General features: G+C 49.6%; 3 protein-coding genes across 3 annotated transcripts; 2 read left to right on the top strand and 1 right to left on the bottom strand.

The window, feature by feature from the left end:
* Positions 1-4,432: 4,432 nt before the first annotated feature.
* CGCS363_v005903 (putative sterigmatocystin biosynthesis peroxidase stcC) lies at positions 4,433-5,335 on the top strand (the record flags this gene model as incomplete). The annotated part of the gene is made up of 4 exons (XM_036637752.1): positions 4,433-4,538; positions 4,603-4,818; positions 4,879-5,175; positions 5,229-5,335. The coding sequence occupies 4 exons, from the start codon at positions 4,433-4,435 to the stop codon at positions 5,333-5,335; spliced, it is 726 nt and encodes a 241-aa protein (XP_036498811.1).
* A 3,760-nt stretch (positions 5,336-9,095) lies between these two features.
* Positions 9,096-10,526, top strand: CGCS363_v005902 (uncharacterized protein; the record flags this gene model as incomplete). Its single annotated transcript, XM_036637751.1, has 1 exon — positions 9,096-10,526. One exon carries the CDS (start codon positions 9,096-9,098, stop codon positions 10,524-10,526), a length of 1,431 nt encoding a protein of 476 aa, XP_036498810.1.
* Positions 10,527-10,655: 129 nt separating this feature from the next.
* On the bottom strand, positions 10,656-11,839 carry ayr1-1 (NADPH-dependent 1-acyldihydroxyacetone phosphate reductase; the record flags this gene model as incomplete). The annotated part of the gene is made up of 4 exons (XM_036637750.1): positions 10,656-11,292; positions 11,398-11,566; positions 11,653-11,705; positions 11,799-11,839. 4 exons carry the CDS (start codon positions 11,837-11,839, stop codon positions 10,656-10,658), a joined length of 900 nt encoding a protein of 299 aa, XP_036498809.1.
* Positions 11,840-12,797: the final 958 nt, after the last annotated feature.

The raw sequence follows: 12,797 nt of genomic DNA, 5'->3' as shown, positions 1-12,797 counted from the left end.
ACTCCAACGCAGAAACTTCAGTGCATAGCAGCACACCAGAGATTACATGAAAAAGTCATAAGCAGACTACTTGGTGGTGAATGAACCACAAATCTGATCTCCTCACAGTGAATGACATTCACGTGGCCCCTGTGCTCACCATCTGACCCTTCAGCGTATTTTGCAAGGGCAGATGGCTCAGATGCTCCAGGTAGTGTAGTTGAATCCCGAAGAGGTATTGTAGTCGGGTAATTAAGACAAGGCCTGGGTACACTCCGTTGCGTTAACAGCGTCCGCCCCCAATTTTGACCCAGAAGGAAAATTTTCCACTAGCCTAAAAACCCCCCAAATTATCACAAACTTCACACATTAATAACTCTATACGTACACAGTGCGCGTAAATAAAAATAAGATCATTATAATTACCTAATTAAGGGCTATTAATTAATATATTTTTTATTCTCACGTATTATATACGTATAGAGTTATCTAAGTATAAAGTTTAGGGGGATTTAGGGGGGTTTTAGGCTAGCAGATACTAAACGTAATACTAAAAAGAAAAAACGAAACCCCTTATACGTAGCGTTTATAGTATCCTCCCTAAAAACCCCTTAAATTAACCTAAACTTCACACTTTAATAACTCTATATATACATAATACGTAAGAATAAAAAAAATATTATTATAACCGCCTAATTAAAGGCTATTAACTAATATAGGTTTTATATACGCATAATATATACGCATAAACTTATTAGTGTGCAAAGTTTAGGACGATTTAGTGGTTTTTCAGTAAAAAGCCCCTTTTTTTGCCTTTTTTAGGCTAAAAGTTGCAGGGCGGACGCTGTTAATGCAACGGAGTGTAGTCTATACACTCCGTTGCGTTGATAGCGTCCACCCCTAATTTTAACCTAGAAGGAAAATTTTCTACTAGCCTAAAAACCCCCTAAATTATCACAAACTTCACATATTAATAACTCTATACGTACATAATACGCGTAAATAAAAATAAGATTATTATAATCACCTAATTAAGGGCTATTAATTAATATATTTTTTATTCTCACGCATTATATACGCATAAAGTTATCTAAATATAAAGTTTAGGGGGATTTAGGGAGGTTTTAGGCTAGTAGATACTAAATATAATACTAAAAAGAAAAAACGAAACCCTTTATACGTAGCATTTATAGTATCCTCCCTAAAAACCCCTTAAATTAACCTAAACTTCACACTTTAATAACTCTATATATACGTAATACGTGAGAATAAAAAAGATATTATTATAACCGCCTAATTAAGGGCTATCGACTGATATAAGTTTTATATACGCGTAGTATATACGCATAGACTTATTAGTGTGCGAAGTTTAGGACGATTTAGTAGTTTTTCAGTAAAAAACCCCTTTTTTTGCCTTTTTTGGGCTAAAAGTTGCGGGGCGGACGCTGTTAACGCAACGGAGTGTATCGCCGCATGAAAATGTTCCGAGGACCCGTAGGCAGAGCTTACGGCCCAAGCTTAAACTCAATACCGCTGAAACAGTCAATCCGCGGCTTTCACTGACTTCTACACGCCTTTTCGTAGGCAAACGGCTTACCACAAAAGATTCGGTCTTAGTCGTTTAATATACCAGGGGCCCCTTGACCACAGCGTCTGCTGTCCACCGTCTGACCGCCAAAGCTTACTAGGTAACAAAGGACGTTACCAGCAGCATAGAGAAGATTGACCAAGAACACGATGCCGGTGACATCAGAAAAGCCATGCACGTGTCACAAAACCAGCGATGGACATAAAGCTCCAGCGTTCGGCTATCGTCGTGTTGCTAAGCATCGGTCTCTGCTTGGTCTTGTCGCTCTGCTTGGTCTTGTCGCTCTGCTTGGTCTTGTCGCTCTGCTTGGTCTTGTCGCTCTGCTTGGTCCTGTTCGCGGCCGCAATGGACAATATCATCCTTGTTCCGTAGTCAACATTGCAAAGCCAAGTATGAATCACTTGGCTAATGGACTGTCATGAGCAACGGCTATCCCGGGTATCACGGATGATCTTCACCCGCTGGACGATGCTTGGTGGTGCCGGAGCTCGTATCCAGCCGTCCATAGTAAACCACGTTATAACTTCCTTTGGGCAAAGTTCACGCCTTACCTTACTGGTCTCATTACCTTTCGGGTCAGTTCACTAGTTGGTGTCCCTCGCTCGATAGCAACGATCGCCGGTCGTACTATTGCGGCTATAGGAGGGGCTGTGTTGTACTTTGGAGCAATTGATATCTTGAAGCTGGCCGCTCCGATGAAGTTACGCCCCGTCTTGTTTTTCATGATCTCAAACAACTATATTTGGCGTGGCATCGTTAGTGAGATCTCCTTTAGGTGGCGTATTCACAGACTCGGGCAGACTAATCTGGAGCATAGGTTTCTGGATCAATCTGCCCCTTGGCTCAGCTTCGTTCTGCGTCATATTGGCTGGTCTTAGGGGATCACTCTTAGAGGCAGCAGTCTACCCTCCTGTCTCATACTCGAGTGGCGAGGCATCAAGCTCGGTGTCCGCAGATATGTCGAGATTGCAAATCGTTTAAATGAAAGGTAACAGCAACAAATCCGCTGCGGATTTGTTGCTTGCCCAGCGGATTATCCGCTGGGCACTGCCCTCCTGGTACCTCCTATTGTGAGTTTGCCGCTTGCTCTTCAGTGAGATGAGATCATAAATTCAAGGTCGTCTGAGCGGTTTTGTTGTGTTTTGCTTCCCCGACCGCCGCTGTCGTTCTTGTGCAGGTCGGGGCTATGATGCCTCCGCGGTCATTAAACAGGGTGCTGTTCTTGGGGAAGGGCTTCTGGTGACGTTCCCCTTGACGGCAATGTTTGGGCGCAGCTTTTACTTGACATTCTACTTCCAGATTGTCCCAGGCCCGAGTACGACAGGCTCGGGGTTACACACTCACTACGTGGAGGCCTTCACGTTGAGCGACATTGCAGTAGGGACCGGGATGACTCGCACCGGCATTCACAAGCCATTCTCACAGACCAGCACAGCCATCTTTGTTGCCAGCACAAGACTCTCTACTCTATCCGTACAGCCCGAGGCCAACATGGATACATACGTGGCTTAGGTATTAGCTCTCAGTATGTTAGCATCGGGGTTGGGGTTGCTTAGCAAGTCCCGTTCGTTACAGTGCAGCGGGCGCGCAGTCTAAGCAACGAGGCTATTGCAAATGCGCATGGCTTTCGCCAACTGTCTGCGCCCAGAATGGCTTTGCGTCTACGCTCCATAGGTAACTCGTTGCAACTCCCGGTCTGCAGCCAGAGCAAGTGAGTATTGTGATTGCGAACACGGTAGACGCGGCCGAATTGAGAAACACGACGTTCCTCGCCCCAGACCTCTTGCGACCGGCGCGTTGCGTGCATTCAAGCATGCTATCATGTCAACTTTCATCGTGGCGATAGGTGCTAGTGGAAAGACATTTTTCTCCGGTTTCAACCTTGATCGAATACAGACCATAGTAGGACAAGATCTGTCGAGATGCCAACGCACGAGCATCAATAGGAATCGGCGTGGGCGACTCTGGCACTCTGACGGATCCAGGGGCGAGTGCTTTTGAAAACACCGCCTCCTTCCACCAGGATCGGAATGCATGCAGTCATAGGTATCCCTTGACCAAAGTTCCTTCACTGGTGGTTTGCTGATGTCGCATCCGTCCTGCTTGCGCGTGCCCGTGCGGTGTCATGGCGTATGACAGGATGCTACCTCGCATAGCATACATAGCCTAAGCTTTTTTGTAGTTTATTAGACTTTTCGCCAGCGCCCAAGCTTCGCGGGCCGCTGCGGGACACATTGAGTGCGGACTTCATGGATGTAGCAGCTTCCAGGCCGCCATCGTACAGCGTACCTGATGGACTCGGGATATCTTGTGAACCGGCGGCATGAATGGGAAAAAATGAAAGACACGACAACGCGCGGGAGCAATCCGAAAATAGAGCTCTCCGAAGTTACCGAGGCTTTTACCATGCTGATGATTACTTTCGAAAATGGTGCCATTGGCCAGAAAAAACTTGGAAAGGGGTCTTTGGCAGCCCCGCTACCACCAGGCGATCGGGACAGCCCCTGATTCGGCATGTTCCCCATCATGAGGTTCCTTGCAGATGCGATTCAGGGGTGGAGGTGCAATTTTATATCACGTATCGTCGCCCTGCATCTGTCACTACACACGGCTCTGGATACTAATGGGGAATCGCGTCACATTTGGTCACCTTGACCGGCAACTCCGCGAGCTGACAGCCTCAGTGGGTCATTTCTAGAACGGGCAGCGGCTCTGATCGACCACTGGGCTTTATCTACCCCACGATGTCCTGCCAGTTGCTACCATGGAGGACCCTTCTAACCACCGTTGCATCAAGCCCAGTCCTTCGTTCTTAGTTCCGGCCTGCTCGTTCCGTCTTTGTCAATCGCTATCCTCAAGTTCAAGATGATGTTCAAGTCCGCCCTCGTCCTCTCCGCTGCTCTCGCGGTGGATGCCTTCGCCGTGATACGTCGTGGAGCGAATGACTGGGCTCCTCCCACGTCCGATGACCGTAAGTAGACTCAGTGGAGATGGGTAGCTCTGGGAGGAAACACCCATTAACATTCTTTTGACAGGCCGAAGCCCGTGCCCGATGGTCAACACCCTTGCCAACCATGGCTACCTCCCTCGCAACGGATTGAACGTCTCCCTGGCCGACCTCATTACTGGCTTTACAGCAGCTGTGAACTTGGATCCTGCTGCAACCACTCTCGTTGGACAGAAAGCACTTCTTACGTCTACAACCGGGAACAACGCCACTTTCAACTTGGACGATCTTGATAAGCATGGAGGTAAGTCAATCTAAGGACTCGGACTTAATCCATACAAAGTGCTAATTATTACTCACCCAGTCATTGAGCATGATGGCAGTCTGAGCCGCAACGATGTTTATTTTGGTGACAACCACAGCTTCGACGAGGAAATCTGGGAGACCGTTGCCTCCCACTTCGTCAACGAGACCATCTCTATCCCTACTGCCGCCAAGGCTAGGGCTGCCCGCCTTCAGGCCGCGGCCGCCGCCAACCCTGAGTTCAGTCTGACTGCCGACGGTGTTCAATTCAGTTTCATTGAGACTGCCCTTTACCTCTCCATCTTTGGCAACTTGGACGACGGTAACGCCAAGACCGAATGGGTCAAGGTTCTGTTCCGTAAGTTTAATGGCATGATATCTTGGGCAATCAAAGCTGATATTCTACTCCAGAGGAAGAGCGCTTGCCGTTCGCCGAGGGCTTCACTAGATCTAACACTTCCGTCACGGCTGCTGGAATTCTTGGACTTGTCAGCAAGGTTGCTGCTGCCAGTGTATGATCGATGAAAGTCATGGGTGATTTACGATCAGAAGTAATTAGAAAATTTGAGAGAATTTTTTCATCGTCACCCTTGGACTGTTGATTATTGCGGGATGTTTTTCCTAACTCAGCTGCAACTCCATCAGCCTTGTTCGCACGGAGGTCTTCCAAGCCCGCTCTACTTCGCTACTGAACATGAGGATGGTGATGAATACGCATTTTCTTCGTCTGCGATACGTTTGGCGACATCGCCCTCACCGCATCTCCAGAAATTTGGATAACCCTTTACCATTTCCATTTTCTGACTGCCGGGATAAGACCTTGTTTGTGGGTTTGGGAGGGGTGTGAGAGTGACATTCTTCCCATTCAAAAGCATTTACCTTCTCTCTTGCTTTTGTTGTTCTTAAATCTGGCTAGTTGAGGCGAAAGCTGGACACCGTTAGGGTTGGCAATTACATAGGTGTTGACAGAGAGGTACACCAATCTAGGTTTCCAGATAGACCTCGACAAACATAGCAGCTTTGGAACTCTCTGGGCAGAGAATTGGTCTGCATTATGTGCTGTTCGATTGCGTCTTATGTTCTCTACTTACGGAGACACGTGTCAACTGCAGACTGATTTGCTTCATGTATTGTTCGATTCCACGTATGTCCCCTAATACCACTGATTCGCATAATCTCTTTTTTCAATAATGACGGAACAGGAAATCTTGTCGTGTCGCATACCAGACCACATGATGATTAATCGGGGATGTTCCCGGCATATGACAATTCTCGATTTTCGATGCGAAGTGAACTACGAACTGTTTGCACGTGCACTGCACATCTCATTTTTCTATGCATGACCTACAGAAGCTCCTTGGACTCAACCGAGAAAGTCAAATTCGTGAGCGCCACTCGTGATCGTCGATGTAGCCTAGAAGATTCTGTCAGCAGCATAGTAACCTGATCCCTGAGCGACCCGCTCAATCTTATGCTCGAAAATATCGTCATTCTCCCGAGGTCCAAATTCAGCCAAGAAACGAAGCACAAGCCATACATTCTTGTTGGTCATATTCCATGAAACAGACGAACATGTGAAGTATCTTGGGTATTGGCGCGAAGGTGAGGCATAAAATCAAGCTGATAGATGCGTACTATATCCCCCGCAAGAAATTATTCTGTGTTGTCTTATGTTTCCACATCGTGATAACACGGCTGCTTTAGATGATGATTGTTGCGATGCCCTACGCTATCCACGGATCAAGACGCAACGCGTAGATCTTCCTCACAAATTATCTTGCTCGATCAGAATGCAGATCATCTTGAAAACACGTTGTCATCTGATATTTACTGGCGCGGCTATGCGAGTGCGAATGCCTCGGTCGAATGAAACAGTCGCCGGCACAGCCAGGGTCCAGGGAGAACAACGAAGACCCTGGCAGCAAACCCCAGAACACTCGGATGATGGTGCGTGAGGGGCAGGCAATAGGAAGTCCGTCTAATAACCTGACGTATTGTCCGAGCTTAACAGCTAGTCTCAATGAAACACGTGAACGTGATAGAGCCGAGGGCGGTAATCAGACGAAACTATTAAATGAACCAGCCATCGTCCACGAATCCCATCGTAAGTGATCAATCAGCTGCGAAAATCTTGCCTTGTGTTCCTAACCGCGAACAATTTCCTCGAATTGTCATATTTGCAGAAACAATGAGCGAGAGTAAAGATCCTATGAAATCGACATGGCGCCTTCGCGACAAACGTCTATGGAAAGCTCATCATTGGATTATTGAACGACTCGGCCTACACCACGTGGACCTCGACAGGAAGGTCCCTATCCACGAGAAGGGCGATCCAGTTCCATACGTTCCGCACTGGCAGTTCCATCGATGGATTATCGTACACGCCTGTGCACCGCTTATTCTTCATCAACTTTTTGTGTCTTACACGGGGTATAATCTGCATCCTGTGGCCGCCTTTATCTTCTACAGTGCTTTCATCAAGCTTATCGCTATTCATCAAATCAATATCATGCGCGACCTCGGCCATATCCACGGGTTTCTGGATGGTGACAAGCACGAGCGCGACAGCGTACCGGACAGGAGCGTGAAGAAGGTCTTACGATCGTTGATTTCGACATCGACATTTCGGTCCATGATGGCCGTTATCCTTGCGTACCGGAGCTACGAGGCCCCAAATACTATCAACTGGAAAATGGTACCCCTCGAGGTCGGTCTGTATGGGATTATTCTCGACTTTTGGTTCTACTGGTACCATCGACTTATGCATGAGGTCGACTCTCTATGGCAATATCACCGAACACATCATTTGACGAAACACCCAAACCCCCTCTTGGCCCTGTTTGCAGATTCCGAACAAGAGTTTTGGGACATCGCCGGCATACCTTTGCTCACGTATGCGACTCTCAAGTTATTCGGTTTCCCCATGGGGTTTTACGAGTGGTGGCTTTGTCAGGAATACGTCATTTTCACCGAATTGAGTGGACACAGCGGCCTACGTATATACGCTACAACTCCATCGCCCTTTGCTTGGCTTCTCAGACGGTTCAATTGCGATCTGCTACTAGAAGATCACGACCTCCATCACCGGAAGGGCTGGAAAAAGAGTGGCAACTATGGCAAACACACGAGATTATGGGACCGAGTTTTCGGAACTTGCATGGATCGCATCGAATGCCCCGATGAGACGATTGACTTTGAAAATACGGTAGTTTTTCCACTTCTTTGAGAAACGGCACTAGAGGCTGCGTTAGGTATTGCGCGGGGAGCTGGCCAGCATGGGCTGGGATGAGATGAGGTAGCTAGAAACAACCGTACGTTGATGCCTGTGGAGAAATAAATGAGACTGAGCTCACTGATTTCAAGGTGGTTGAGACGTGACTACATATTTAACGCCCAAGAATCATCCAATGCCTCATAAGCTCTTCATTTCCTAACGCATAAGTTATGATTTGGAGGGTGATTCAGTATGATCCAAGTATGCTATGAACCCCTGCAGTGTCTTAGTAGTACGGAAAGGTGTCCAGCGCCTGCAATGGCCCTGGAATTAGGGCTGGATGCTGCTCTGACAAGGTTGTGCACAGAAAGGATCTTCAGCAGGGTTCCGTCCGAATGGACACCTGTCATGCACAACAACATGCCGATGCTGTCAGCGAAACCATCAACTATTCGCCACATGACTTGACTTTCGAGATGACAGCCTCTGCTACATGAACACTCGATGCCGAGCCCTCGGAAAAGAGAAGAAAAACGTCGGTTGAATCTCCGAGTCGTTGCCCAGACCAGACGGCTGCTAAATTGCCGTCGGTGCCACTCCGCCGGCAAGATGGTGCCGGTCTTGTGCAACAGGCGTTGAGACGCGGCCGGGAGCAGGGGCGTGGGTAAAATTTTTAGTGCCGGATGCCACATCCCAATTGGCCTCAGCACTTGGCGTCGCACAAAGGTGAGGACTCAAAAGACGTTGGACAAGGATCGGCGACATCCAAGCTGACGACATTTGGACAATGGAGTCATGCCATTGGCAAAACAAAACGCCATCCAAGTGGCCTCATCCACGTGACCTCCCGTACAGGCAAAGAGTGGGCGAGTGCGTTTCGTTTGTTCCTTGCGCTGACCTCCGAGTCCTCCGACCTTCGCTATCATATCTCCGAGCCAACATTCCGACCCTGGACTTCAATTTTGAGCCTCCATCGACTTATAAGTGCCGGTATGCTGCGCGAAGGTTCGGCATTACAGAGACAGCATTCATTACAATTCAGCTAGACGAAACTCAAAGCCATCATGTCGTCTGAAACGTCGTCTTGGCTGTCAAAGCTTGCTGCTGAGAGTGGTTTTACCGCCATTGCTCAATCATGCCGCGACACCAAGGTGCTCTGCTTACAGCGCTTCGTGCGACTCTTTGCCTACGGCGCCTCGTTTCTCATCCTTGTCCATTTTCTTTCCAGCCTTGGTTTCTCAGATGAGAGAATCGGTCTGTTCATGACCTTGACTCTTCTCGGGGACGTTGTCATCAGCTTCTTTCTCACAACCATTACCGACCAAGTCGGCAGGCGCAAGATCTTGGCTGCAGGGGCCGCATTGATGGTTATGAGTGGTTTCGTGTTCGCGTACTTTGGCAACTATTGGGTCCTCGTTGTCGCCAGCATCGTTGGCGTTATTAGTCCCAGTGGGAACGAGATTGGACCATTTCGTGCTGTCGAGGAGTCCGTTCTGGCCCAGCTCACTCAGAGGGAGCATCGCAGCGACATCTTCGCGTGGTACACCCTCTTTGGAACTGCAGGTGCTGCTTTGGGAACCCTCACTTGCGGCTGGGTCGTTCAGATGCTCGAAGACAATGACTCGTGGACAACGAACGAGGCATACCGAGTTGTTTTTTTGATCTATGCGGCTCTGGGCCTCATTAAGTTGATGCTCATTTTGGGGCTCAGCTCCGCTGTTGAAGTCGGCTCAACGAGCTCAAAACCTGCCAACGACGAGACTCGACCACTTCTGCCCGACAACTCAGGCAACGAGGATGACGAGAGCAGATCCAGCTCGCCCTCACCTACAATTATCCAACGTTTGCGGTCTCTATTTCCACATATCTCTCCGCTCTCACAAACGATCCTCTTCCGGCTACTCATTCTCTTCTGTCTTGACTCGTTCGCCTCCGGAATGGCATCGCCCTCATGGCTCACCTACTTTTTCACGACGGTTCACTCGCTGCAGCCAGGATCATTGGGGACACTCTTCTTAGTGACGAACCTTCTCGCCACTATCTCCAACCTTGTCGCCCTCCCCCTCGCGCGGCGACTCGGGCCCCTCAAGACGATGGTCTTTACGCACTTGCCATCGGCTGTGTTTCTGTCCATGATCCCTATTCCCGGGCCCGGCCCTTCTGGTACTTGGATTGCCATGGCATTCCTGTCCCTAAGAGCCTGCACGCAGAGCATGGATCAAGCCCCTCGGCAGGCATTCTTGGCCGCTGCAGTCCTTCCCAACGAAAGAACTGCCGTTCTAGGCGTGGTCAACATCGTCAAGACTCTAGCACAAGCTGGAGGAATCGGCGCCGCCGGCGTCTTGTCCGGCAAGAATCTTTGGATAGTTGTTCTTACGGGAGCGGGAATTATGAAGGCTTGCTACGACTTATTGATGCTCGGAATGTTCCTTGGCCTGAGGGACCGAGAAGAAAGTACCGGAAAGTCTAGAACCAGGGACGAGGAAGAATCTTAACGTCACCTTAATACGGAGTAAAATGCTTCAGACTTAGTAGAATGCGTGGGCTGTTCAACTTATTTATAATCAATAGATTGCACATCGAACTATATCTCCCGTGTAAGAATATACGCGTTAGTATCTGTATCACTCAACTCTCTTGACTCCTTCCTTGCGCACAATGGCCTCCAGCTTTGGCAGCTCAAACTTCTTGTACGCAAGTTCATCCAAGAGCCATTCACCAAATAGCAATCTTGCCAACCAAACTGATCCTGCCATGCCACCAGCCCAGAACCAGTTCCTGGCACCGCCAAGCCAGCCTCCGAGCCAGCCTTCTCCCTTCAACGCTTCCGCCACCAGCTGACTCGCAAAGTCCTCTGTGCTGACAGTAGCATTGTTCTGGGAGAATTTCAGACGCTTTGCATACAGGTCTTTGACGCGAGTATATAAAGAGTTGGGTGGAAGCTCGCGGTTAAGCTTTGCGATATCGCTCTTGACAGTGCCGGTCATGGATACCATCACTCGAACACCGAAGGGGCGCAACTCCTGGCGGAGTGTGCGGCTGTATGAATTCAACGCCCCCTTTGTTGCAGTATAAACTGAGCCAAAGACATACGGCGAGACTGATGACAGGGAGCTGATCATGATGATGAGACCTCGTGATGGGATCATGAGGGGTACGAAAGCCTGGACCATAGCCATGACACCGAACACGTTCGTCTCAAATGTCCGGCGCACCTCGTCCATATTGATGTCTGTAGCTGGGACGGTGTGGGTGAGGCCCCTATGCAAGAATTCGTCAGATATGTAGCAAGGCTTGGCGAATTTGTTCGCGCGCATCTGTCATTCGGCCTGGGGAAATTGCACTTCTGGGGTGGGATAGCCTCACGCGTTGTTGACGAGGAAATCGAGGCGTCCGCCTGTCAACTCCGTCACCTTCTGCTTGCACTCGGCAATGCTCTCGGCCTTGGTGACATCGAGAGCAATCGTCGTCATGCCTTTGTCCCCGAGGTCCTGGAGGACTTCCGGGCGCCGGGCGGTAGCGATGACATGAAGTCCTGAAAACGAAGCTGCGTGTGAGCATTCAGGCCGCCAATTGATTGAGGGTACTGGGGTGTTGTTGGTGTGACACCAGACTGCCCACCTTTGGCGTGGAACTCCCTGGCCAGCGCGTGGCCAATTCCTCCCGGGGTGCAGCTACAGCAAAAAGCTTGTCAGCACTAGAGCCCTCTTTCGGCGACCATTCTAGCGAATCAGGCATGTCATTGGTGGCGGGCTGCGGTGGCATACCCGGTAATAAGGACCGTTTTCTTGTTGGCTGGGATGCCCATCTCTTCTGTTGGGCGGTCTGTTTCTGGGTGTTTGGTTGACGATGGGAGAAGCTTAGGGCAACAAAGATGCCCGTGTCGAAGACAAAACTCGAGAGGAACGACGATCACAGACCGTCTGGCCCAAATACCTATCCCGAGGCACACAATAATGGGGCTTTTTGAAGACAAACATGTGGGCCGACGGCGCCCGCGCACGCGTCCGCGGATTTCCGCCCAAAACCATGGAAATGCTTGCATGTAGCTTAGTCATCGCAGATTGTTTGTTTCTTCTTCATCCAAACCAGCCTGTCGACAAAGCCTGTCGACACGCCGTGGTGGGTGGCTCGTGCTAGGCAGGAAAAGTCCGCCGTGGCAGTTAAACAGATTCATTGTGGCTCTTTGCCATGGTCGGGTGTGTGTGTTTCTGAAACCCCAGCGGAATCCATACATTTCGGCCGAGTACGGAGACATCAGCTGGTGCCCCTTGATCACGGGAGGCTGACCAGGGTGCTCGCTCTGCCATCCTCTCTGGGAAGGCCATCGGTCGAATAACTCACTTTTATTCCTGTAGTTTCGGGAAATCCGAAGGTGTTTAGTCAAGAAACTCCAAATGGCGGGTGAGAAATCACTTGTTGGTCACGGGGAGTGTCGGCTCCGGGCCAAGCCTGTGCTGCAGGCTCTGTTGATGTGCTTCCTTGGCAGGATGGCCAATGTCCATACACGGTAAGATTAAACGCGTATTTCCTGTGGATACGACTCATCCAGGGACATTGCCGTATCGTTGAAGCGGTATTTTCACACCGTCCGTCAGCTGGTTGCATCCCCCCGCACACTCAAATGCGGAGAAGCTGGGTCATGAAGCCCTGGCGTCGGGCTCTCCCCAACTACCGGCAACCGAGTTTGCGGGGTTGCCAGGTACTCAAGACTTCTCCGCGCTCCCTGTTTGTTTTGGCAGTTCATCCCATTGACTTCCTCGCTT

This window comes from Colletotrichum siamense (assembly GCF_013390195.1).
Source record: "Colletotrichum siamense strain Cg363 chromosome Unknown KSG_Cg363_contig03, whole genome shotgun sequence".
NCBI classification, from domain to species: domain Eukaryota; kingdom Fungi; phylum Ascomycota; class Sordariomycetes; order Glomerellales; family Glomerellaceae; genus Colletotrichum; species Colletotrichum siamense.
Note: the sequence above shows the minus strand (reverse complement) of the source record. Positions and strands in the feature narration are given on the sequence as shown.